The following is a 26,097-nucleotide window of genomic DNA, read 5'->3' as shown; positions in this document are numbered from 1 at the left end:
CTTCTCTTAAACTTATTTAAAAACAACAAAAACATATAGATGTGTATTAGCTATGCAAGTCTCTGTTTCACTTAACTAGCAAGGTTAACTAATGTATCCTGAGAACCGGTTTATGCGTAGAATGTGTATGATTTAAGGAGAATGAGATACCTGAATAATAAAACCTGAGACACTGTTCAGCCTGGTAAATACACATTGTATGTGAAAGTTATCCTTTGTAGGAAGAGGTCTCTGTTGTTGGGTAGACTTTAAATTTTAGAAGATTTGATAGAACTTTAGCACCACCATGTGGAACATCTTGAGTAGATATCTGCTTTTGGATGTCCTCACATGGACATGTGACCATTTTGTGACCAGTTGATAAAATATTTTTATCAATGATAGAATAGATAAGTTTGTTTGGAGGCATTAGGAGATGTAAACAGTTGTTTACAAGTGGATTTACAGAGAAACAGATCGATGGTTCTGAGCCATTACATTTTTTATTCATTTGAAATATACTTTTTATTATATCTTTATAAAATTGAAAGCATGTTTTCGGAGTAGCGTTGAAAGATGCATTTATTTATGTATTTATTCATTTGTAAAACACATTTGAATCTTCCAGTGGACGTGTCTTAGAACGACGCGGCTTCGATGACGTTGTGCGTTGACCCCAGTAAAGATGGCGGGCGTGTCAGGGACCGAGCTGTCTCAAGAGAAAGAGACCGAAATCGAGCTAAAGAAAAGACAGAAAAGACCTTGGGAGGATTTTCACATGTCGGGAAAAATCGGAATAACTCCAGAGCTGCCGGAGACGCTGGGGTTTTTCGACATTAGTGCGGTGAAGAGGGAGCAGCAGGAGCTCTTAGCAGGTAACCGTGAGGTCTACCCAGCTGTGAACCGTTAAACAACTTTAAACATTTTTTTTTTTTATCTGTTTCGTGTTTTATTAGCTGTTAACACTTAGGAGACACAACGGCTACAACGTCTAATCGACAGTACGGAGGGTGGGTCGACGATTGGGGAACAAATTAGCTACAAAAGCTAAATGAGTTTCCTCCGTCTGACGACAGTTTGTTTACAGTCAGTGCTAGCTTAATTAACAAGCTAATGATAAACCACCAGTGTAAAAACAGAGCCAATTCAGTCATTTGGTGAAACTACTGGTGTAGCTTCTTATTGTTGTAAATATGTAAAGGTTGTTCACATTACTTTATTTTAGTGTCCCATGCCCCATTGTGCAACAGTCCTTTGTTCTCTGTTTCTTGATATGTGTCCAGTTACTCACACTCTACACAGTTATGATTAAACACAAACGGCAGTTGCTAAGGAAGCTTGCTGTTCAAAGTACTGTATCCAAGTATAGCAATGGAAAGTTAAGTGGAGGGAAAACGAGTGTGAGGGACATTCACAACGTGTGGACTGCAGCTGAAGTCAGCTGTATTCCAAATGTGGGTAACAGCGTCAACAATACAGACAAAACAAGAAGTGTTTTAGTCTGTTTACAGAGAAAGGAATTGGACTGTTGCGTGGTTGTCAAAGTACTTCTTTCAGATTAAAGTACATTTTGCGTTTAATTTGGAAAGCATGGACCTAGAGTCTAGAAGAGGAGTGGACAGGGACAGAATCCAATTTGCTAGAGGTCGAGGATGAAGTTTCCACATTCGGTGATGATTTGGGGATCCATGTATCGTCTGTTGTTGGTCCAGTGTTTTTTAATCAAGTCTAAAGTCTTTAAGAAGTCCTTTTGTTGTTCTTATGTCTAATTCAAAATTTTGAAGAAACTAAATTTGGAGTTTTCATTTGCTGTAAGCAAAATTAACTAAAATAGATCCCTAAAAATATGTATCTGTGTGTAATGAATGTATACTGTGACTTTCACTTCATTCTATAAAAGGTATGTTAGGTCCTGAAGAAATATGGCTGGTCACTATTATCACTATTAAACAATACAGAGAAATCTGGCTCCTTGAATAATAAATAAAATAAACCCTGAGGGTTGGAGCACGACCTGCATATAGTACTGTATTTTCTTTGACCTTTGATTGCAACTACAAATAGCTTAATACCAGGAAGCTTATAAATTGTGCTGCTTTGGTGTCACGTCATATTTAGAGCAGATACAATGAGTATTGGTCGTGAACATTTTTCTCAGTTTAAATATTTTTAATGGAACTATTGACATAAAATTCCTGCTGGATGAATAAAAGTAATCCATACATACAAAAAAAATGAATGCAAACTAGTTCAAAAATGAAGTTATGAGTGAATAATTGGAATAACATAAAAATAAGTATTAAAAACATGAGGAAACAGAAGTGCAGAAAGACATATCGAGTCAAGAAACCAGCTGAAATATATTTAGGATTTAGTAGGATTGTCACAACACTAAAATTTCAAAATCGACACCGACACGAAGAAAAATACACAAAACCATTTTTGATACCGGAGCAACATTTTTGGAAGGCACAGGGTTTATTTTAGTTAAAAGCAAAAAATAAAGGCATAATCATGTAGCAAGCGCATCTGATATTTTTTGAGCACAAGGTAAACAAACAGTAAAGTATAAAGTACAAATCGTAAAGTCATGCTAGATTACATAATCTGCCAAAATTTACTTTTGAAGTTGCTTTTTGGTCCATAAACGAGTTACAGTTCATTGAGCTTTTTATTTATATTCATAATCTAATCTTACCTAATTTACTTTACTAACTCGCACTGATGCTTTGTACTGAGATACAGCTTACACTGCAGTTTTACCGTTAGTTATTCCACAGTAAATTAATGCTTATTCACTTAATAACAAGAAACCTGTAAAGTAAATGTTGCCTTCTTATCAGTAGACACTTTGTTAGACAAAATTATCTACCACAACATTACGTAACGTAGTATCTGAAGTCAAAGCACTCAGAATTTAATTTAATATATATGTTTTGGGTTTCTGGATTGGTTTTACTTCAAATGATGAAGTAAAATATTTAGGATAATAACGTTTTTGTTGATTAATAACTGATTAATTAATAAGTCTCACATACAACCTTATTACGCCTATCCACATCTACTTAATGACGTATTACAAATGACTGTACTTTCCTGGAGAATAATTACAAAACCTTTTTAAATATCTGTATTCGATATATTTTGCTTTTGCAGGGATATACTCATCTAGGCTGAGATAAAACGGGTACAATCTAGTTTTCATCACTCAGAACTTGTGTTATTGGAATCTCATTGTGCTAACGGCTACATAACTGTTACAGACACTGGCTCTGTGGTAACACTGTGGCCCTGTTGTTGTTTGTTCCAGATCCATCGTTGACACGCTTCATTTGTGCAGAACTCACCAGAGGCTACTTCCTGGAACACAATGAAGCAAAGTACACAGAGCGCCGGGAGAGAGTATATACATGCATGCGTATTCCCAAGGAGCTGGAGAAGGTAGTATGCAGTAACGGCCCTGAACTCTTGCCCCTGTTTCTCCATATCCATCTGCCTGTGTGTAGAAGCCTACCTTATTATGTTATAGTCAGCCTGGAGTCCGAGCTAAACCATGTAACAACCCGATGGATGTTCAGTTCCTACATCAGGAGATAATTTGATGGGAAACTGTGTCAAAGGCAAATTTTTCTGTTTCTTCATTTGGTCGTTTTTAAGTAAATTTGTCCAGCTCGTCATTGTACATCTTATAGCTAATTTTAACTCCAACTTTAATAAATATAAACAGTATTTATTACTATTACTGACAGTTATCATTAATAATAAAAAATGGGCATTGATGTTAAATCCAAACTAGACACACAATAATGGTTAAAATTATTTAGTGGTTTAACATGTTTTCGTAGATCTTTTTGTTACCCGTTGGGCGGTACTGATGAAACATACCTTCGTTTGATCCATTTCTGTGCTAATTGACATTTTAAAAACAATTTAACATTTCTGTACTGTATTAGAATTGAAGTCTATGTAACTGGACTTTAACTGGAACTTTGAACTTGAAATGTATAATGCTAAAGGTTTTACATTGTTGAAATTGTTTTTTTTAATGTAAATCTAATTGCTCATCATGTATTAAAAACTGTAAAGGCTTTTTTGCTGCATAATTGGGTTTGAGCCTAATTTTTCCTGTCACATGTGAAGCTTTTAAGCTTTCTTTTGGACAATGTGTGAAATGAAAATGTTCAGCTCACACACTTTAAATGATCCTAGTGGAGTTTTTTATATTCACACTGAAAACTGTTGTCTGACATGGCGGTGTTGTTTGTTTGACTGTTTTAGCTGATGATCTTTGGCTTCTTCCTGTGTGCCGATGCCTTCCTGTACATCTTCACACTGCTGCCCCTCAGGGTGCTCCTAGCTCTGCTGCGCCTCCTCACCCTGCCATGCTGTGGCTTCAGGTAGGATTGGAAACATACATTATGCTGTATCTGGACACAGGCACAGGAATAAATTATATACCTAGACCTGCTTAGAGTCATTATCACCTCACGGTAATGGTTGGTAACTCTTTGTGTGTATTCCCTTTATGCAAACAGCGGGTGGTAAATTTACTGTTTGAGAAAACTCGAACTATGGGGGTTCTTACAGCCCATAGCTTTAGGTTCCGGAGCTTGTGTTTGAACCCCACTACCGAGATTATTTGACCTATTCCTTTGTTTCTTCAGAATCAGCTTTATTTGCCAAGTTTGTGCACACAAACAATGAATTTGGCTTTGGTTCCACTTGCTCTCAATGAGGATTTTTTTCAGAAATATAAAAGGGAAATAAAAGTATTTTTTCAGTATGTATATATACTGTGTTTTTGCAAAAGAGAAAGACACGGTTAAATTGCAATTCTTTGTAGATGAACTTCAATTCAAAGAAATGTGCATACCACTAGAAAGTCTGTTAAACTGCAAATACACAGTTATGAATGAAAGTTAAAGCCACTCTTTTTCAATATTTGATGGGTTTTATGTGTCTTAAAAAAGACACATAAGATATCTTTTATAATTCAATAAAAAAACATAATCTGAAATGTTTAACTAGGCTGTAGAAGCACATTTGGAAGCCCCAACTTTACATTAGGATTCTGTTTTTGTTCCAGAAGTCCTGTTCAGATGCATCTTTGCAAACCTAAGCTGTGAACATTTGCTCTTGTGATGTGTTCACCCAAGGTTTTATTCATCTAATAATAAAATATCTTAAAGACTGAAAGATTTTAACATGTACTGATATTTGAAACCGCACAATTAAAGGGGTGTTCACTTACTTTTATTGTTATCATGCAAGCATAAATACCTAAATGCAAACTTTTAATCTTACAGATTAATCTATTAATCTTGTGACTGGTAGTCAAGTTTGCATGTATTTATGATTAATTCCGCATCTCCTAAAAACAATATAAGTTGTAGACTCACACACAGAATGCTAGGATATGATTAAAGGCATTAGAAGACACTTTAATTGCAGCTTTTTTATAAAAGTGCACTTTAAATGTTATCTGCTCTCTAGAAAAGTCTAAAAACCACTAAGGAGCAATGCCTTCTTTCAAAAGCTCTGACATGCTGTATAGACAAGAGCAGTTAGTTGAGGGGTAGAGATGTTAACAGTTCAGCTGTCTCACAAACGTAGATAAATGTACCATCACCCTCATCCGAGTCACAGTGTCACCTTCTGTCCCCTTATCTGCCTGACTCTCCCCTTACTTTCCTTCCCCTGCAGGGCACGCACATGCCCCTACTGCAAAAGAAGCAGGTATGCTCCCACAAGCCTGCTGGGGCTCTATAAAATAATTATTACTGTCCTGAACTGGCGCCTGTTTCAAGTCATCAGTCTCCATTCATCTCCATGCTGTTTGTGAAGTTACAGCCTGGCACCTTACATCATGTTCTGGCCTTCCAAGTCAGTTTTAGTTCTTGTGTCTGCTCTGGTAAAGATCTGCTGAGCATGTTTGGTCATTTTCATCCTCGTGTTATTTATCAGTGATACACCTACTAATGTACTGCTTTTGGATGTGGCACAGTGTGTTGTCTGTGGTTGCACCTTTCAGTAGTTATGATGGCCAGAAACAAAATATTTATTTACCTCCTCAACCAAGTGGCTATTTGCTACTCAACATGAAGCATCTCTAATAAAGTATTTTCCTTCCCTTTCTGGCCTTTAATTTTAAGCTTTCTGTTTCATGCTAACAAGAGGTGAAGTAGACCCAGTCCTCACTGTTGGAATGCAGCTCAAAGCTGACTGCTCTCACGTAAAATTCTACAAGTTACAGTAATTTGAAGAAATAAAGTCTGAATTACTTGAATCTAGCAGCTATATACACATGTTACAGGAGTTCAATTAATCTATTTTTTGGTCCCTCTGGAGTTGACTGGAATGGTGCTGATAGTATAGGCTGTACTGCAAGTGGTTAGTGGGGCTGACTGGTGGGATAGCTCATAGGCCATGCACCTGGTGATCAAACAGTATATGGCTTAAGAAGCAGGTGATATCAAGTTCTGGCGAAAACAAGCATCTTAATAGAACCCATTGTGCAGATCAGACGGTATTTATAAAAATGTGTTTAGAAATAATTGCTGTATAACTTTAGCAATGAAATCTGTCCATTCCAGTCTACACGTTTCTCTTCATAAACCACTTCTAAGTGTCTTATAGTTGCCAAACATTGGTGGAATTTGTGCAGTTTTTTTTACACGATTCAGATGTTTTACTGTAGCCATGGAGAAAACAAGTAAACATGTTTGAAGGAGCAATTTCATAAAAAACATGCAAATTGAGAGAAAAAAACCACAAAAATGCAAATGGACATTCTTAAAGGAACTTTGATAAGGCCTTATTCCTCATCTGATGACCTGAGGGGTGTGTGTGGAGTCTAATTTTTAGAGAAGCTACATTTTATTTCAAGAGTAAGAATTTACTCTAAAATGGACCATGTTATGTTTTAAGAGACAGTGACAGAGATGAGTGACAAACTTTACAGAAAAGTCTGGCGAGTAGCTTTAAAGAGAAAGTTGGTCAGGATAGTATTCATAAGTGATGCATGCAGATGTCTCTTCTGCCTTTCTGTAAGCTTATGATCGCATTTGAACACTAGGTGGTGGTATCACGCCAGAAGTCTACATTTCATCAAAAACATCTTCCACAGTTTTGCAGAATTTATGTACGTTCTTGATTGTGAAATGAAAATGTTTGATAGAAATTAATGTGGCTTTTATCAAAGTTCACTATAAGGATAATTATTCTCTAATGGTTTAGTAAAACCAGCCGACATGTACAACCGCTGCCTTCACTGTAGAGTTTTATCCTTGGCTTTGCATTAAGTAGATAGACAGTGATACTAATGATTAAGCTGTTTTACTTGTTCTAGGGCACTTTTTTGTCATTTTTCAGTCTGGTGTCAGCTCATAAAACAGTTCAAATGTGCAGTGATGTATCCTCCCCACTACCAACCATCTGAAACATGTATTTATCACCTGCTGCTCAAGTCACTGAGGTTTTATCATGGCTGTTGGTGTAGTTCCTAATATTCAGGCTTGTTGTACTGTTGTTGAATATTGTATTTTTTTAATTTTTTTATTTAGCAAAAAAAACCAAAAAGAAACCAGTTAACAATGTGTTTAACTTTTAAGCTTATTGCACCAACCAGCAGCAGGATAGATTGGCTCTCACAGACCTTTTTAAAGGTCTGTTTTGTTTTGTGGATATTTTATTGGTATGTAATAAAATACCAACAATAACTATGATACACTGGTTATCACCATGAAGCTCCTTTTCTTAGAAGGGGTTTGCATGCTTGCACACATACATACAACACACAGCTGACAGGGAAAATATTGAGAAAGTGTTCAAATTAATCCCCCCTCAGCTCTCTCCAGTCGCCTTGGTCACAGTAGCTAAATAACTGCTCCTATGGGTATGTCAGCTCTTCTCGTAATGTGCTCCAGAGCCGCTGCTGCCAACTACAGATGTTAATAAAATAAGCTGCATGTTTGACACACTTTAATACCTTGAAAAGACGTGCCTTGATGTTACTGTTGGATATGACGGTTGATGCGTGTTTGCCTTCTGTTTTAGACATTTCTGTCCAAAATGTTGAATCCAATTTTATATTATTACTGAAACGTTTTTTTTAAGAGTGAGGCTCAGGCGCTGGTGCTGCTGGTCTGTTTGGTAGATAAGAACAGCCTGGATTTATTTTTATACATGTACTTTAAACAGAAAAATATATTTAAAAAACAGCCATATTAAAAGGAAAGCTGGCTTTTAAGATAAAGGTTGTATAAAGGGGATAATATCTTAAATATTTCATATTGTGCTGTTGTTGATATCATCTGTTGTTGCTCCTTCTTGTGATTTCATTTTGAACAGAAATGAAATATTTCCCTGTCTATGTTATTGTCTCTGTATTGTCTTATGTGATTAAAATCAGAGATCATTCAGCCCGAGTAACCGGCAGGAATAGATGAGGCTGGTAGACATCTGTTGTCTGTTCCTTCTTGTTTTGGTTTCTTAGCCTCACCGTGTGTCAGAGGTCTGCAAAGCATCAGCCTGGGCTAAAAAAATGTGTGCATGATGCTTCAAATGGTTGGAAATGTCTTTATGTTGATGCTTAGTTAAAATGTGCCTTTCTCAGCACACATTTACTCATGCATGTTTGATACTGGGAGATACAGAGCAACTTGCAGCCCAGCATGCATTAAATACCACAAGCATCTGTGTCAGTACAGAAACCAGGCGATGGGTTTTTTCAGTGTGTTCCTGTGTCTGTGTGAACAGTGGGTCACGGCTGCTGCAGCCAGCACAAGTTTGTGACATGCTGAAGGGCCTGATCCTGGTGCTGTGCTTCTCCATGATGCACTATGTGGATTACTCCATGATGTACCACCTGATCAGAGGACAGTCTGTCATCAAACTCTACATCATCTACAACATGTTGGAGGTACCCTACACCGCTTACACTGAAAAACAAAAAACCTCCTGTCATGTGTACACCATGCTGAGGTTTTTAGTCAATGGAGTTGCAAAGATGTTTCAGATGAAAACGCACTAAGTCCACATGTACAAACTTTTTAAATTTCTGTATTAAATAAGCAAGTTTTTAGTTGTGTTTCTAAAGCCTGTTTGTGCTTTGTCACCTTATTTACTGGATCAACCTGACCCCTTAATTTTCTTGTTTTCTACCCTTGTAGGCTACCTAAGAATCTGATAAACTTTAGCGCAGCCAGCTGTTTTTTTTTGTTTTTTTTTACGGGTTTTATAAGTTTTAAGCTCGGAAAATCTGTTTCGCTGTATGAAATTCAAAAGGAAAAAATTACATATTTATTCGTGGAGTCATTTTAAATAAAATATTATTTCTAGATTTTAAAATATTTATATTTCATTTGGGAAATTAAGTGGGGTCTGGTGTCGGTTGTGAGTATGGTGCTCGCTGGGGTCTGCTCTGTTGCGCCAGTGGGCAGAGTCTCGGGTGGTGTTGCGCAGGGCCCTTGCCTTGCCACCGCGGCGCGCTGTGTGGTGGGGGACAGAGTGCGGCAGGGGTACTTGTAGCAGGGCTGGGTGTGGGGCTTGCGCTGTGTGGATGTGGCTTCATAGGCTTTTTGAGGGTGGAGCTTGTCTGTGGGGAGTGCCCCTGTGGGAGGGGATTTATTGCTTTTGGGCTCCGGGCATGTGTTCAATATCTGTGTCCTGGTTGGGGGTGGCCCTGTGTGGAAAATTCATGTTGGGGTTCATGGGATGTGGGGGGGCTCATAGGGTTGAGATCGGAAATCATTGGAGGATTGGGACTGCTTTGTTCTGGTGTGGCTCTGGTTTAAACCAGGTAGGCCCCTCCTTTGTTCATGACCCTCTTTCTAGATGGGGGCCAGGGTCGTTGGGGGCTGGGGTCGGGGTCTGGGCCAGGGTCGTTCAGGTTCGGGAGGCGCTGGCACTAGTCTGGGCTGGTGCTGGGGTGGCCGTCCTTCTCCACCCTGGAATGAAGGGGACCACTTCCTGGGTCTGGGGGCTGCTTGCCCCCATGGGGTATCGGTACCTGGACCAGGGAGTATAGTGTATGTAGGGGGGAGTGTGAGTCAGTGTTCGACGTCCATTGTTGTGTCTTTACATTGGGTGTGTGGGTGTGAGTGTTTTTATGTGTACGCATGAGGGTGGGAATGTATGATTGTGACTGTGTGCGCCTATTTTTGTGTCAGGTCGGGTATTGGGCTGATCCCTCTCCTGGATCAGCTTAAGCCCCCCCCCAAATGTGGGGCCTATTTCTTCCCCACCACACTCCCTGCCGGTGACTGGTGTCTCTGCCCGCTATTTATTGCAATTTATCCTTCAGACTGCTCTGCTCTTCTCTGGGGAGTTGCGGTAGTCCCGGCGGTGGTCCCCCCGGGGTTCACGTGCTGTGGGGGGCCTATGGATGTCTGTGGCTCAGATCTCCTCTGTGTCTGTCTTAGGTCCAGGGGGCAGGTCTATGGCTCCTCATACTCTCTACTGGATAATTATTTATGGAGAAACCTTATATACACAAGCGGCATGCTCAAACTTATACCCACAGGTGTTTACATTCAGGTGTTAACAGATACACAGATGTTCTATATTGAGCTGCAGTTACCACCAAATACATCTTGCATTTATTAGTACCATGCACCTTTCAGTAACATTTCTGTTGTTATATATGTTTCTGCAGGTGTAGAAACAGTCTTCTAGTATCTTGAATTCTCTTCACCCTTATTTCCCTCTATTCTTTCTCCTTCTCTCCCTTTTAGTTTTTTGCCTGACTTCTCTTTCTTGCTTCTTTTTTTTCCTTTTTGTTTCTTTCTCCGTGTCCATTTCATTTGAAATAATCCCAAAGCACTTTCTAATAAAGTTTTTTTAATATATCTATAGATAGATACAGGGATTGGACAATGAAACTGAAACACCTGGTTTTAGACCACAATAATTTATTAGTATGGTGTAGGGCCTCCTTTTGCAGCCAATACAGCGTCAATTCGTCTTGGGAATGACATATACAAGTCCTGCACAGTGGTCAGAGGGATTTTAAGCCATTCTTCTTGCAGGATAGTGGCCAGGTCACTACGTGATACTGGTGGAGGAAAACGTTTCCTGACTCGCTCCTCCAAAACACCCCAAAGTGGCTCAATAATATTTAGATCTGGTGACTGTGCAGGGCCATGGGAGATGTTCAACTTCACTTTCATGTTCATCAAACCAATCTTTCACCAGTTTTGCTGTGTGTATTGGTGCATTGTCATCCTGATACACGGCATCGCCTTCAGGATACAATGTTTGAACCATTGGATGCACATGGTCCTCAAGAATGGTTCGGTAGTCCTTGGCAGTGACGCGCCCATCTAGCACAAGTATTGGGCCAAGGGAATGCCATGATATGGCAGCCCAAACCATCACTGATCCACCCCCATGCTTCACTCTGAGCATGCAACAGATTGGGTGGTACGCTTCTTTGGGGCTTCTCCACACCGTAACTCTCCCAGATGTGGGGAAAACAGTAAAGGTGGACTCATCAGAGAACAATACATGTTTCACATTGTCCACAGCCCAAGATTTGCGCTCCTTGCACCATTGAAACCAACGTTTGGCATTGGCATGAGTGACCAAAGGTTTGGCTATAGCAGCCCGGCCGTGTATATTGACCCTGTGGAGCTCCCGACGGACAGTTCTGGTGGAAACAGGAGAGTTGAGGTGCACCTTTAATTCTGCCGTGATTTGGGCAGCCATGGTTTTATGTTTTTTGGATATAATTCGGGTTAGCACCCGAACATCCCTTTCAGACAGCTTCCTCTTGCGTCCACAGTTAATCCTGTTGGATGTGGTTCGTCCTTCTTGGTGGTATGCTGACATTACCCTGGATACTGTGGCTCTTGATACATCACAAAGACTTGCTGTCTTGGTCACAGATGCGCCAGCAAGACGTGCACCAACAATTTGTCCTCTTTTGAACTCTGGTATGTCACCTATAATGTTGTGTGCATTTCAATATTTTGAGCAAAACTGTGCTCTTACCCTGCTAATTGAACCTTCACACTCTGTTCTTACTGGTGCAATGTGCAATCAATGAAGACTGGCTACCAGGCTGGTCCAATTTAGCCATGAAACCTCCCACACTAAAATGACAGGTGTTTCAGTGTCCAACCTCTGTAGATAGATGGTGTTTTTACTCCTTTCTAAAGATGCACTAATCATTTTCTACCCCTGGTAGTTTAAAAAAAAAGATAAAAGATTAACTAATTGAGACTTTTAGGAATTCCTAAATCCTCTACAGACCCGCACACCTTTCCAGTAGTATTACAGCTAATGAAAGCAGATTGAATAATTTGGCATAATATGGAACTTTTTTCAGAAAATTTGGCATTTATATACCTCATTTATATTTACCTTTAAATTTACCACTAAATTAACCGTCCAGCCTTGTAAGGATAGCAAGTATCACAGGCAGACTGTAGTTCTTTCCATTTTCGATGCTTGAAGTACATTATATGAAAGTCACTCATGTCAGGATTGACTTAGTGCTTTAACAGAAGAAATCAATAGTTCACTATCTGACACCATTAATTAAGGTTATATTTACTGTCTTTTTAATGGTTTCAGAGAAACTTGATATCCAACCTGTGTTTCTTTGTAAGGTTGCAGATCGCCTCTTCTCATCCTTTGGTCAGGACATCCTGGATGCTCTGTACTGGACAGCAACAGAACCCAAAGAACGGAAAAGAGACAGTATAGGGGTCATCCCCCACTTTTTAATGGCTGTTTTTTATGTCTGTATCCTTTCATTTTATCTTTATGTTAAACCCAAACTGTTAAATATGATCTTTGTATTTTTTTCTGCTTTAAAGCAAAAGTAATAAACATCAACATAAACTAGGCATATGACTGTATAACATCCATATGCATATCTATTTAAAATTTATGGCAGTCTTTCAAATATTGGATGCCAAATTCAGGATGAGATTTGCATTTCTGTACATGAATTACATTGTTTTTTCTATGTTGTTTCAGAGTCTGAGCCTTCAGCTGATATTGTCTCAAAAATCTCAAGAAATAACTGACTGTTACGGCTTCTGGATTTGGTCCATTTATTAGTCTAGAAGTGTTATACCTAACCACTGTGGATGTGCTTTCATTTTTAAGAGGTGTTTTTCCTGAGCATGTCTTTCTCAGTCCTTCATTCCATCCTCATCATGGTGCAAGCCTCCACTCTTAATGTCGCCTTCAACTCACACAACAAGTCTCTGCTTACCATCATGATGTCCAACAATGTCAGTGCACACATGCATGTATTTACACAGATGTGTCAGTAGACCACAGTATTCTAATGTAGAAGCAACTACTATATTTGTCCAAGCCTTCTCAAATTTAAAGAGTATGCTAACATACAACATTTTAGTAAAGGTATTTGTATGTTGATATATTCTAGAACCTTTATACTCAGCATTCAGATTTTAAAACCTTAGTACCACAGCTATAACGTATTCTTAGGCGATATAGATTTTATGACCACTAATGTGTGTTTTATGAATCACAGTTTGTGGAGATCAAGGGAAGCGTCTTCAAGAAATTTGAGAAGAACAATTTATTCCAAATGTCTAACAGTGGTAAGTTTTTCATCATCCCACTGAATATCATTTTTCAGTTACCTGTCATTCATACACAGCCTGGCCAAAAAAAAAGTCGCCACCAAAAATTAAAAAAAGGTCACACACTAACATTTTGTTGGACCATCTTTAGCTTTGGTTACTCATCCAGAGTGTTGGGTCTTGAGTCTCTCAACGTTCTCTTCACAATATCCCACAGATTCTCTATGGGGTTCAGGTCAGGAAAGTTGGCAGGCCAATTGAGCACAGTGATACCATGGTCAGTAAACCATTTACCAGTGGTTTTGGCACTGTGAGCAGGTGCCAGGTCGTGCTGAAAAATGAAATCTTCATCTCCATAAAGCTTTTCAGCAGATGGAAGCATGAAGTGCTCCAAAATCTCCTGATAGCTAGCTGCATTGACCCTGCCCTTGATAAAACACAGTGGACCAACACCAGCAGCTGACACGGCACCCCAGACCATCACTGACTGTGGGTACTTGACACTGGACTTCTGGCATTTTGGCATTTCCTTCTCCCCAGTCTTCCTCCAGACTCTGGCACCTTGATTTCCAAATGACATGCAGAATTTGCTTTCATCCGAAAAAAGTACTTTGGACCACTGAGCAACAGTCCAGTGCTGCTTCTCTGTAGCCCAGGTCAGGCGCTTCTGCCGCTGTTTCTGGTTCAAAAGTGGCTTGACCTGGGGAATGCAGCACCTGTAGCCCATTTCCTGCACACGCCTGTGCACGGTGGCTCTGGATGTTTCTACTCCAGACTCAGTCCACTGCTTCCGCAGGTCCCCCAAGGTCTGGGGTCCCCTTCTCCACAATCGTCCTCAGGGTCCGGTCACCTCTTCTCGTTGTGCAGCGTTTTCTGCCACACTTTTTCCTTCCCACAGACTTCCCACTGAGGTGCCTTGATACAGCACTCTGGGAACAGCCTATTCGTTCAGAAATGTCTTTCTGTGTCTTACCCTCTTGTTTGAGGGTGTCAATAGTGGCCTTCTGGACAGCAGTCAGGTCGGCAGTCTTACCCATGATTGGGGTTTTGAGTGATGAACCAGGCTGGGAGTTTTAAAGGCCTCAGGAATCTTTTGCAGGTGTTTAGAGTTAACTCGTTGATTCAGATGATTAGGTTCATAGCTCGTTTAGAGACCCTTTTAATGATATGCTAATTTTGTGAGATAGGAATTTTGGGTTTTCATTAGCTGTATGCCAAAATCATCCGTATTAAGACAATAAAAGACCTGAAATATTTCAGTTAGTGTGCAATGAATCTAAAATATATGAATGTTAAATTTTCATCATGACATTATGGAAAATAATTAACTTTATCACAATATGCTAATATTTTGAGAAGGACCTGTATATGTGTCCGTTCTGTGTCTCTGCCCTGGGATAGCTTGGCGACCTGGCCAGGGAGCACAATTTCTCTTACAAGTTGACTTCTGGGATGGGACCAGGCCTTCCTGCAACCTGGATGGATGAATGGATGGATGGATTGATGGATGGACGGGTGGACAGATGGGTGGATGTTAATCCATTCTCATTTTTCCTGCCTTGAAATATTACATACATTCTAGCAGCACCTATTAAATGTATTTTGTTTTAAGTTCATTTACAGCCAAAAGCTTGCTTAGTTTTTTATTTTGAAGATATTCTTGATTCAGCAGGGAAAATCGTTTCTGTCTGAAAAAAGCTTTTTACTACAGTAACTCTTAGTGTCATTCAACGTGATGTGAGAACAATCAGCCTTAATCAGTTTTCATCCCTCACTGTTTGTAAACATCTTGAAACCTTCTGTGCTAATTAGTATGCTGGTATATGTACATAATGATATGCCAAATATCCACATGTATAGGCTTTAAATTGTAGTTGTTTGATGCCACAGTCTAGTGAAGGCTTCCATAACTGTAGTTTAATGAGAAAAGAGAATTTATTTAGTTTTAGGCTTCATTGTGACTCATCACTCCGAGCAAAAACACATTAACAGCTGTAAATCCTTTTTGAAATTTACTGGAACTTGTTTAAACACAAAATAAGTGCTTTAAATAAAAATCCACTAGACAAAGATAAAGATGACACCTGAATTCAAAGAGATTACGTTTTAATTATCACTTTTTACTGTTTTTTTTACGCATAATTAGCAGGTTTTATTTTATCTTGCAGATATAAAAGAACGGTTTACAAGCTATGTTCTCCTCCTCATCGTCTGTCTCAGGAATATGGAGCAGTTTTCATGGAATCCAGGTAGTTATTTGTGTTCCCTTTAAACTAAGGTTTCAATATCATTTAAGTTGCAAAAAACAAAAACTGCACCATTCCATTTTTACTGTAAATATAAAACAATGGATGTTGGTGTTTGCCTTGAATAAAAATCTGACAGCTATGCTGAGCAGTTCCTTTCTTTCTCTTCCTGCTGACCCACTGTGGTACTGTGGGGAGTTTTCCCAGAATCCTAAGTCAACAAGACAGTCAAGTCAGAGATGAGAGTTGGGTGGTTCTGTTTGACAGCTTTCTGAAAACACCCTGCTCCTCCTGCCAGTCTCAAACACAGACGTTGACTGTCAGCTGAAATTTTACCACCTTATAGCAGTACCAGTTGTCATTTTCTTTACATAGAAATCACTGTTTCCAAAAAGCAACGGGTTGAGTTCTGAAATGTTGAAAATATTTTATTTGTCATTTTGTATTCATTGTGTTCTTTACCATCTGATACAAAAACATGTATTTACTCAAAAATGATGTCTTTTCTCCTCAGACCACCTGTGGATGCTCTTCCCTGATGTTTTCATGGTGGTCTTGTCTGAAGTTGCCGTTGACATCATTAAACATGCATTCATCACCAAGTTCAACGACATCACAGCAGATGTAAGAACCAAGCCGACGGCACATTAACTCATACATGCATCACTTAATTAACAATGTTTCTAACCAGGCATGTGTATAATACTGTATATCTACCAGGTATACAGTGAATACAGAGCCAGTTTGGCCTTCGAACTTGTCAGCAGTCGACAAAAGAATGTATGAATTTGTTTTTGTTCTCATATCACTATAATCATTCTCTAACATCATAAAGCTCATGCAGCTAACTGATTGTAATGCTTGTCTGTCACTATGCAGGCCTACACTGACTACAGTGACTCAGTGGCCCGGAGGATGGGCTTTATACCTCTCCCGTTGGCTGTTCTGGTTAGTGACTGCAGTCTGTCACAGCTCAATAACTATTATAAACAAAATGAGGGTCTCAGAAAAACCAGTTATGGAAACACTGGTTTTAGATTTATTGTTTTTTAGAAAAACGAAGCCATTGAAATGTTTTGCTGTTTGTTTGCAGCTGATCCGAGTGGTGATGAGTTCTGTGAAGGTGCAGGGAGCCCTGTCATACACATGTGTGTTCCTCTTTTATCTCGGGTAAGCATTTAGGTGTGCTCTATTTTTTTTTTTCTGGTTTTCGTATTGTACATTATTTACCTGTTGCCGTAGTGAGGCATCTCTTAAGCCCTTTTGGGTGTATGTAGGTCACACACAATATTTTGGAGAAAATTGTAGCTGATTTAGTTAGACTCTTGACATACTCACACTTACACAATCTACTCAGAAATCTGTGGTTATACAAGCATCAACACCGTAGCTTGGCATTATTTCAGTTTTGTAGTGTTGGTAGGTTTGCTCACTTCCCACTGGGCTCTTACCATTGAAGAATTCACCTCAGGGAGAAGAACACAACGTTGTCATCTCTTGTGTCATCTCTGGCCATCCCTTTCCTCTGGTTTAAAAATAGCCCTTGTTTGAGCATATCGCTGTGCCTTGGCAAAGATTTAGCTGACACAATCTCAGCTCCAAATGGCCTGTCACAGCGAACATTGCTCCACAGACCCAAATGTGTCCATCTTCCACTCATCAGTGTCAGAGTCTTAGGCCCTGCAAACAGAAGGATGCTGCTCATCAACATCCTGGTGTGAATGATGAGACCTGAATGGTGGTGATTGTATTCAATCGTTAGGCTCTATCTTATGAAAGCACATTAATACCGGCGCATCTCAATAAATTATCATTTGTAATAGAAGTGTATCGATTTAGGTAATTAAAAAACTAGTATTATATCGGTTCATTACTCTGTGATTTATTTTAGTTTATTTTTATGAAAATTTTTTTCTAACAGCTGATGAAAACCCAACATTATTATAAATAATATAATATCAGTTTCTTAGAAAATTTTAATATTACATAAGACCCTTTTTAAGATTTTAAAAGCAGGAATGTCAGCCTACTTAAAAGTAGTCCATGTGGCCCATGGCGTAACGCGCGACCCATTTGTGGAGGCTTTAGTCCTCGACACAGCTGTCCCTGGTTCGGGTTCAGGTCCGGATCCCGACGACCTGTGTCCCCCGCTCTCTACCCCACTTACTGTCTGCCTACTTTCAAATATCAAAAATAAAGGCCAATAGTGCCGCAAAATAAAAGTATGCTCAGTTACACAGTGTAGGCACTCAGTACTTGGTCAGGGCTGTGTTACTGCATCAATGCAGTGTGGCATGGAGGCAATCAGCTTGTGGCTCTGTTGAGGTGTTCAGAAAGCAAGCAGTCAAATTCTATGGTTGGCCATGACATGGTCCTAAAATATAGGACTGAACAATTTTTTGTGAATATACCGTTATCCCAATATCAGTGTGTGCAATATGCATATCACAAAGGATTGTTTGGAGAGCAATAACTGTTGGCTAATATATTTTATTTGTTATGAACTTGCATTTTTCATTCTAATGTAATATTTAGCCAGTTGGACACGTCAGCAGATCCTAAAACTGAACACAAATGACATGGCCCTAAATGCTAAAGGTCACAGAGTGATGGAAACATTGATGAGAAAGAGAGGAAAGAAGAAAATGGACAGATATCGCAACTGATATCAATATCAAAATATTTTCTTATATTTTGCCTACCCAAAAAACAAAATTTATGTTTTCAAATTTTTTTTTTCTTTTGGTGTTTTGGAATATTCTAAGCAATTGACTTTTGAGATGACCAAGAAATGTCTGTATTAAAATATATTTTATATTAGAGAAACTGCCTAAATTAATTTTGGGTTTCATTAACCCAAGCATTTATTTCAGCAACAGAAATAAGTGATTAAAACCTATCACGCTGTGTGTAATCAATCTATGTGGGTTTCATTTTTTAAGTAGGTAATCTTAATATTCTTTTTAACAAAATGATTCAATAAAAATATTTAAAACATGTCATATTTTTCCCTTCATCACTGCTCTAATTGCAGGATGGTTACACTGAAAGTTTTAAACAGTATTGTGCTGCTGGGGAAATCTTGTGTCTACGTCAAGAGAGCCAACATGGAGGACAAACTGTTTGAGGGGCCACCGACCGGTCCATCCTCCACTGCAAAGAGCCCCAGCAAAGCTGACCCACGTAAATGTTCGAAATCATCAGGTAAACTAAGTATAAAAGTAAAAGTTTAAATAATTATACGGTAACAATCTGCATTCAATTAATGAATCCAACCTTAAGGTCTTTATTTACACCATTTGAAATAATTTAAGGGTTTCATGGAGATTTATCAATTTCTTTATATTTTAGAGACAGAAATAGCTGAACTTATCTAATTTGTAAAACCATGTCAGATTTTTAGGTGCAGTAACAGTCATTATTACATTGTAAAGACTTGTGTAAATAATTTGTGGCTATTACTAAATCAGTTTTCTCCCCTTTCTTCTCTGTTGTGCTCTAAGCTCAGTCTCCTTACTCCACACATCCCTGACATACCGTAGCTTGCTGCTGGGTTTTAACCATTGTTACCATGCTCATATTTCAGACAGAACAACTTCAGGAATTGCCTAACCTTCACCTGCTGCTCCACTTGAGTCACTGCATAATTATTTTCATTCGCAGATCGTTGTGTTTACAGTAGTCTGCAATCTCGGAACACTGTGATCTGCCTGTACAGCGTGTTATTGTTCAGCGTTCACAGTCTAACATGATTCGACTTAAACCACATGGTGGTTAACTGTGTAACACATCATTATGCAATGGTAGGACTGTATCAATTACAGAATAAACATAAAAACTGCTGTACTGGGCTAACGTCTGCTTAAATGAGAAAGAGTTGCATGTATGGATTATTAAGCATTTTGTTTTTATTCTGTGTACAGGGAAGTTATATTTGAAAGTGAGGCATTTAAGTAGAAGCAAGCAATAGTGATCCCCTAATCTCGAACAATTTATTGAAACAAAAGCCAATAACAGTGGTGGGAATACCACAACACAAAATGTCAGTGATAATAATGTCATGTGCCCTTTAGCGTCAATTACAGCTTGACAGCGACATCTCATGATGTTCAGAAGTCGACTGACTGTCTGCTGAGGCATGGCATCCCACTCTTTCAGGTCATTGAAGTTCTGTGGTACAGAGTCACAAACCTCTAGACGGCAACTCAGCTGATCCTTTAGGTTTTTTTTATGGGATTGAGGTCTGGAGAAAGTTCAGGTCACCCTATTGGAGGTCTGTTCTCTAATGAGGCGACCTAGATGAGCTGCAGCATTGTCATCTATGAAGATGAAATTAGGCTTGTGTTGTTCATGCAGGGACACAGTGACTGGATTAATGATGTTATTCGGGTAGTAAGGGCTTGTCACTGTACCATTCACAACATGTAGGGCTGTTCTGTGTTGACTAGACACACCTGCCACCACTGTAACATCACCACCATCAAAGGCTTGCCTGGTTATAACAGTGGCTGATGCATAGCGCTCTCCCTGACGTCTCCGACATTGTTGGCGGCCATCATTTCTCCTCAGCGTGAATCGACTTTCATCAGAGAGGCCCACTGAGTCCCACTGGTCCCTCATCCAGTGTACATGCACCCTGGCCCATGATACTTGTGCCTGGTGGTGAGTTTAGGTTCTCTTGCAGGTTATCTAGCACGCAGACTACGCTGATGTGAATGGTTTCATATGGTCTGACATGGCACTTGGGTGCCTCTCACCTCCCTTAAATGTGCCTGGAGTTATAGGGCGTTTATCATCCGGTTCCGCAGGGCACCGTTCATAAGGAAGCGGTCAGCATCCGCTGCAACCTGCTGATGAGACTCCAAGTTCATTGTCCACTTCTGTCTGAGAACATCCTGTTTGATAATAGCGAGGTACCATTGATCAACTGTTAGGTGTCGTCTTGGTCTCATGATATCAACATGTATACAGCATGATGAGGAGGACCGTTTAAATACCAGTTCTGACTGAACTGGAAATGTATTGGTTGATTCATGGATCAAACACCTGTTGTAAATACTGCTATTAAGCTCCTTGTTGGAGAACAGCAAGTTGTGCAAAAAGAGTTGAAACATTATGACGTGCACTCAAAGGTTTAGTGAACGTCACATTAGGTTCACTTGTATACGTTATAGTACATTTTAGCTTCCTCCTGAAATTTCACCTGAAAGCTGAATATCCCTAACTTGCGAGTAATGTATGGATGTGTGTGTGTGTGTATGCATATACATGTGTTGTATAAGTATAAAAAAAGATCATATTTTGATGTTAAAACTCTGAATGCTTTTCTCAGACAAACACACTTCTGTTGGTGAATTGCAGTTCTGTGCAGTTATTTGTATGTAGAACTGTATCTGAGAACTGGTAGCTAAGACCCTGGAGTGAGGCAGTGGTCTCTCCTCTCAAGCCTTTTAATTATCAGTGCAGTTTTGCTTAGGTCTTTCAAATATGAATTATTCTGTTTATTCTGAGATTGATTTTCCTAATGTTACTACCCTCAGTGCTCTCAGTGAAATAGCTCTGCCAGTGTTTCCTCTCAACAAAACACAGTACTTCATAATGAGATCCTATGTTTTATGATTATATAAAGACTGTTTCTGGAGAATTTCCATGATTTTCCTCTGTGCTCCATTGAAGCTGATAACTCATGTTGATGGAAATCAGTCAAGTTGTAGAAATAACTACTTTATATGTTCTAAACTGGTTTCTCATTGGTTTTATCTCACTTTTGAGTCTCTGGGGAACAGGAAGTATTAATAAAAAAGTCATCTTACAGCAGTTGCTCAAAATAAAGAAATTAAACGTGTTTAAAGATAAAATATATTTAGTTTTTGTTTAAAAGTTAAACCATTTCATTTCACTCCATTATCAACAGGAAATCTTTAACTATAGTTTGAATGTTGAGGAAGACTGATGCCAGGTTCTATAGCTGAATGTTAACGAGTCTGTTATAGTTCTGTTACTGGGGTTTATTATTAACCATCTATTTTGTGTAATCAGTAGACAAAGCCACCGACATGGCAACAATTTGCCTTTGTGTGAACAAGTTGAAAGATGTATTGACTTGCTATAGTCTGCCTTGGTTGCCTGGCAACAAGAACCTTGTATAAACCCATCAGATGAGCTATGTCCACTGCCTTTTTCTTTTTATTCTCAGCAAAACCATTATAGCTTGACAAGCATCAAAATGTTTTTTAGTAATAAGAAATAAACTAACATTGCTACAGTTTAAAAAATAATGACTAGTATTTTTTCAGGGAAACTGAATTTTACTCATCTGTATGTTTTATCATTCAGGTGAATCCAGCATGGATCAGATTCCTGCCACACCCTGCAGCCCACCAACTTCCTCTTCGTCCTCTGTGACCACCCAGCCGACCCCCCGGGCTGACTTTTTTCCTCCCCCATCCACTGATCCCTCACCTGCGACAGCAGCCAGCTGTCCTTTGACTACAGAACCCCAGTCTGATGTTGATCCACCAACAGCCTCACCTTTAAAGGAACAGGAGGCAGATGAAGCCTCAGAAACGAACCACAGAGCTCCCAAAAATGACCTACTGGAGATCGACCGCTTCACGATCTGTGGCAACCGAATCGACTGACCAGCGGGAGCCACAGATGTAGCAAATAACCACTCAGGTATAACGGAGAGCGGAGGCTCTCACCCAGGCCCCGTCAGCTGAAAGCAGAAGAGTATTTATTGGCAATACATAAGTTATTGTTAACAGGGAAACAGTGTCAGACGATTCTGCTGTGGTTGATGCCTCAATTTGAGAACTTTCCCAAAAAAGCTTCAGGTGTCTGATAAACAGCAGGAGACAAAGTGTGAGTGTGGCTTCCAAGTTGTTGGGATGATCTGCCAAGTGTGTGTGTGTGAGTGTGAGTGAAAGAAAGCGACAGCATATGTGTGAGTGTGACAGCACACAAGCACTTCCTGAGTGAGCAGCTGTGGGACCAGAAGGAGAGAAATGTTGCTCAGCAGCCAGAAAACAAGTTAAAAAAGCTGGTTTTAAAGCGAGCGCCAGAATTGTTTCGTTTTCTACAAGAAAACCTATGCTGAAGAATCATCATTATATTGGCTTTTAATAATTAGTAATTCTTCCAGGCATTTAAGTTGAAGTCATTCAGGGACTTTGAAACAGGAAAGCAATCTTCTGCACATATCTGCCAGTGTCTTCTTTGTTTTATTGTGAATAATAAAAAATCTAAAGAAAATCTATGAACCAAACATGAACCATCAAACATGACCTTATGTAGGTCTTTTTTATTTGTTGAAATCAAAGTGAAGCATAATTGGGGATGTCACAAACACCATAACAAAAAAGCTTCTCCTTTCTTTTAAACGGTTGGCCTTAAGAAGAGCGTTTCGTTTACTCCACTATTAGGTTTTTTTTATTGACACCTTCACCAACATACTGACCTTTCATTAAAGAACCCCATCTTGCTGAGGTGGAGGATGAAGCAGGTCACATCTGCACATTGTCTTAAGTTGCCTCTCGCTTTTGACACGTGGTCCACGTACATCACCACTTTTTATAGACAAAGTGACCAATCAATCGATGTTATCTTTAAAATCTCGATACTCATTAAGACAGGACACGGCTGAACAGGGTGTGTATTTTTATTTCTTCTGGTCTCGAATATTTGCACTGATGGACCATAGCGTATTTATATCCAGTCGTGTTTCACATTTAACTCAGCTGATGTTTTCACAGGAACCGAGTAGAAAGATAGAAGCAATATTTCCACAACAGAATGCCTTTTTTTGCATGTGTGCTTTAAAACTGGTGATTTGAATGACAAGAAGTTTTTGTAAAGTTTTTTTATTGTGATAAAAATATCTATATATATAGAAACAGTATATAAAAACTGTTTATTCATAATTAACTGCAAGAACAATATAAAAATTCAGAAATTGTTGATAGAAAACCAAGCAAAGCCCTTCATTTCAGTCAAGCTAAATTTCAGAAGAACTGTTGACATGTAAAACAGAATCAGATTTGTAGGAATTCACTATCTTCATCGTTCAGTAATTCTAGAAACAATAAAGCTACTTGGAACAAGGAAATACAGTCAAATATTCAATATTATTTTATGTTTTTTGTAATGTTTACGAACATTGGCATCTACTTCTACAGTTTATTTTGGAGAAACTGTTTCTTTACATTGTCCTTTACCGGTATGATAAGGAATATGGTTCTGTTTGGGGAACTGTATATTAATACAAATTTTTGCGTGTGAAATGTGATTCCTCAAACCATTGCATGGTTCTAACAGATGGTCGGAATTCCCCCTTGTTTTGTTTGGTGTCGTCCGAACTCTTTGCTTTGTTACCAGTGAAAAGCAGCAGAACCACATGCGGGCCAAAGCTGAGATCAACAGAACCGATGAAGTTGAGTGTTTTTATGTCCAGTACACTGCCTGCTCTGTTCATCTGTTTGGATTTATATTTAATTCATACCTTGATAATGTATGAAAATTGCCTTTTTGAAGTAATAAAACTTTTTTCTTTTTTTTTTTCAAATGGTAAATGCAAAAGTTTCTTTTAAATAACGCTAACGAAGAGGATGTCTTTGAACAATAGCTTTCCTGTAGCTGTAGCTCTAAAACAGAAAAAAAAAACTGTTCAAATAAACCCAGCCCTATTTGAAAATATAATTGGCCACCTTGGTAAATCATGAATAAACTATGATTTACCACATTATTTGGTTTATTTTCACCAGCCAGCCTCCAATACTGAAGGGTTTCTAAAACCAAGAGATCACATTTTAAAGCACAGCAGCGAGTCCATCGCTGAATGTCTGAAGAACCTAAAGGAAGGTTTCGGATTGGCCTAGTCAAACTCTGGACTTAAATCTGATTGGGATTGTGCGGCATGAACATGCCGTTCATTCTGGAAACACACCTTTGATGTGGCTCAACAAACTCTGGTGTGGTTTTAAGTTTTAAGGCAACTTTATTCAGAAACAACAGATTTTATGTGAACCATTTATGGGTGTAACACATTTCACTCAGTGAGCAGGATCCTACTGGTGATTAACATTTGTTCTGTTTACTGGATGTAATGAATAAACCATGCCAAAGATAACTAGGGGATTATCAGAAGAAACACTTTGACTGAAAAGTATGTATGTGATAGTTTTGTAAAGATCAAACAATGAAATACAAAGAATCTTTTAAAAGAAACATTTTGACTGTAATTATTTTGTGCCTATCAAGTCACAAGCTGATATTTACATTTTAAATATCAGATAATTCATATAGATTGCAAACAGTTGTATCATATCAAGTAAACATTTCTGGTTATGTAAAAGCTGACAATTGCATAAATGTACCTTCATTTTTAGCTGTCATTGTTATATAAAATGTAATTTTAAACACTGAAATGGAGACAGTTTTCAAGTTGGACCTTGAAATGTCTGCCCTGGTTCTGAGTGGTACTGATGAGCTTTGGCATCAACTCCTAACAGACGGTTGTCAGTCAGGTAAGCTTCTCTTCCCATTGGATGATGACCTTTCCACCATGTAAAAAAAAAACATCAGTCAAAACATGCAGGGTTTGGCTGGGTGTGAAAGAGCAAGGTGGCTTATGGAGAGTTTTGAGCACGTACAGAACTTCAATTGTGATGTCATGGTAGTTTATTGTGCATTATGGTAAATCACTGACATGGGAATGTTGTGGCTTTAAGAATTTAAAGCAGCAGTTAGAGCTGCCACGATCTTGGCTGCATTATGATGCATTCTGAAAAGTGTTGCCATGTTGACATCACAGAGCTGTATATTAAGCTGCTGATGAATATTGGGGTGTCCATGGATGTGGGAAATAGCAGGCAGAAACTATGTGACGTCCTTCACACTGAGAGGTTGTTTTTTCCACATCTGCTGTTGTACAACCCTGAGTCATACATTGTGTAGGATCAGCAGAGCATACAGTGACTGAATTGTGCACACCCCTGCTAACACGCCAAGTCAAAAATGAGACCATAATAAGTCATTTAAAAACTTTTTTAACAAATGAAATTTATCTTGTACAATTCTGTTGCAAAATAAATGCACTGGTTAGACTAAAATTAATTAACTAAGGCGTTGTTGTTGTGCCTTTTGATTCCATTTCAGCATTTAGTTCAGGTTTGATGTCTATCTGCATCCCACATCTTGATTTGGCAATCCCTGCCCGTTCTGCCCTACAAAGACTCTCCAAATCTATCAAATAATTAGGAGCTATTTTTGTTAAATGTTCTAGACTCTGGAAATGTAATTCCCAAGCTTTA

At 38.9% G+C, this 26,097-nt stretch overlaps 1 protein-coding gene across 2 annotated transcripts; it reads left to right on the top strand.

Moving 5' to 3' along the window:
- The first annotated feature begins 638 nt into the window (after positions 1 to 638).
- Positions 639 to 25,012, top strand: tapt1a (transmembrane anterior posterior transformation 1a). Of its 2 annotated transcripts, XM_047353677.1 has the most exons (15): positions 639 to 854; positions 3,290 to 3,420; positions 4,258 to 4,376; positions 5,683 to 5,715; positions 8,737 to 8,899; positions 12,591 to 12,726; positions 13,126 to 13,223; positions 13,490 to 13,559; positions 15,710 to 15,790; positions 16,302 to 16,411; positions 16,508 to 16,567; positions 16,667 to 16,735; positions 16,881 to 16,957; positions 18,822 to 18,991; positions 22,124 to 25,012. In XM_047353677.1, exons 1-15 carry the CDS (start codon positions 665 to 667, stop codon positions 22,426 to 22,428), a joined length of 1,812 nt encoding a protein of 603 aa, XP_047209633.1. In that variant the 5' UTR covers positions 639 to 664; the 3' UTR covers positions 22,429 to 25,012. The 2 variants fall into 2 exon arrangements, with proteins under 2 accessions (XP_047209633.1, XP_047209634.1); XM_047353678.1 differs by lacking the exon at positions 5,683 to 5,715 and having other exon boundaries at positions 640 to 854.
- Positions 25,013 to 26,097: the final 1,085 nt, after the last annotated feature.

This window comes from Girardinichthys multiradiatus, chromosome 23 (genome assembly GCF_021462225.1).
Source record: "Girardinichthys multiradiatus isolate DD_20200921_A chromosome 23, DD_fGirMul_XY1, whole genome shotgun sequence".
NCBI lineage: Eukaryota > Metazoa > Chordata > Actinopteri > Cyprinodontiformes > Goodeidae > Girardinichthys > Girardinichthys multiradiatus.
This window is presented reverse-complemented; position numbering and strand designations above follow the sequence as displayed.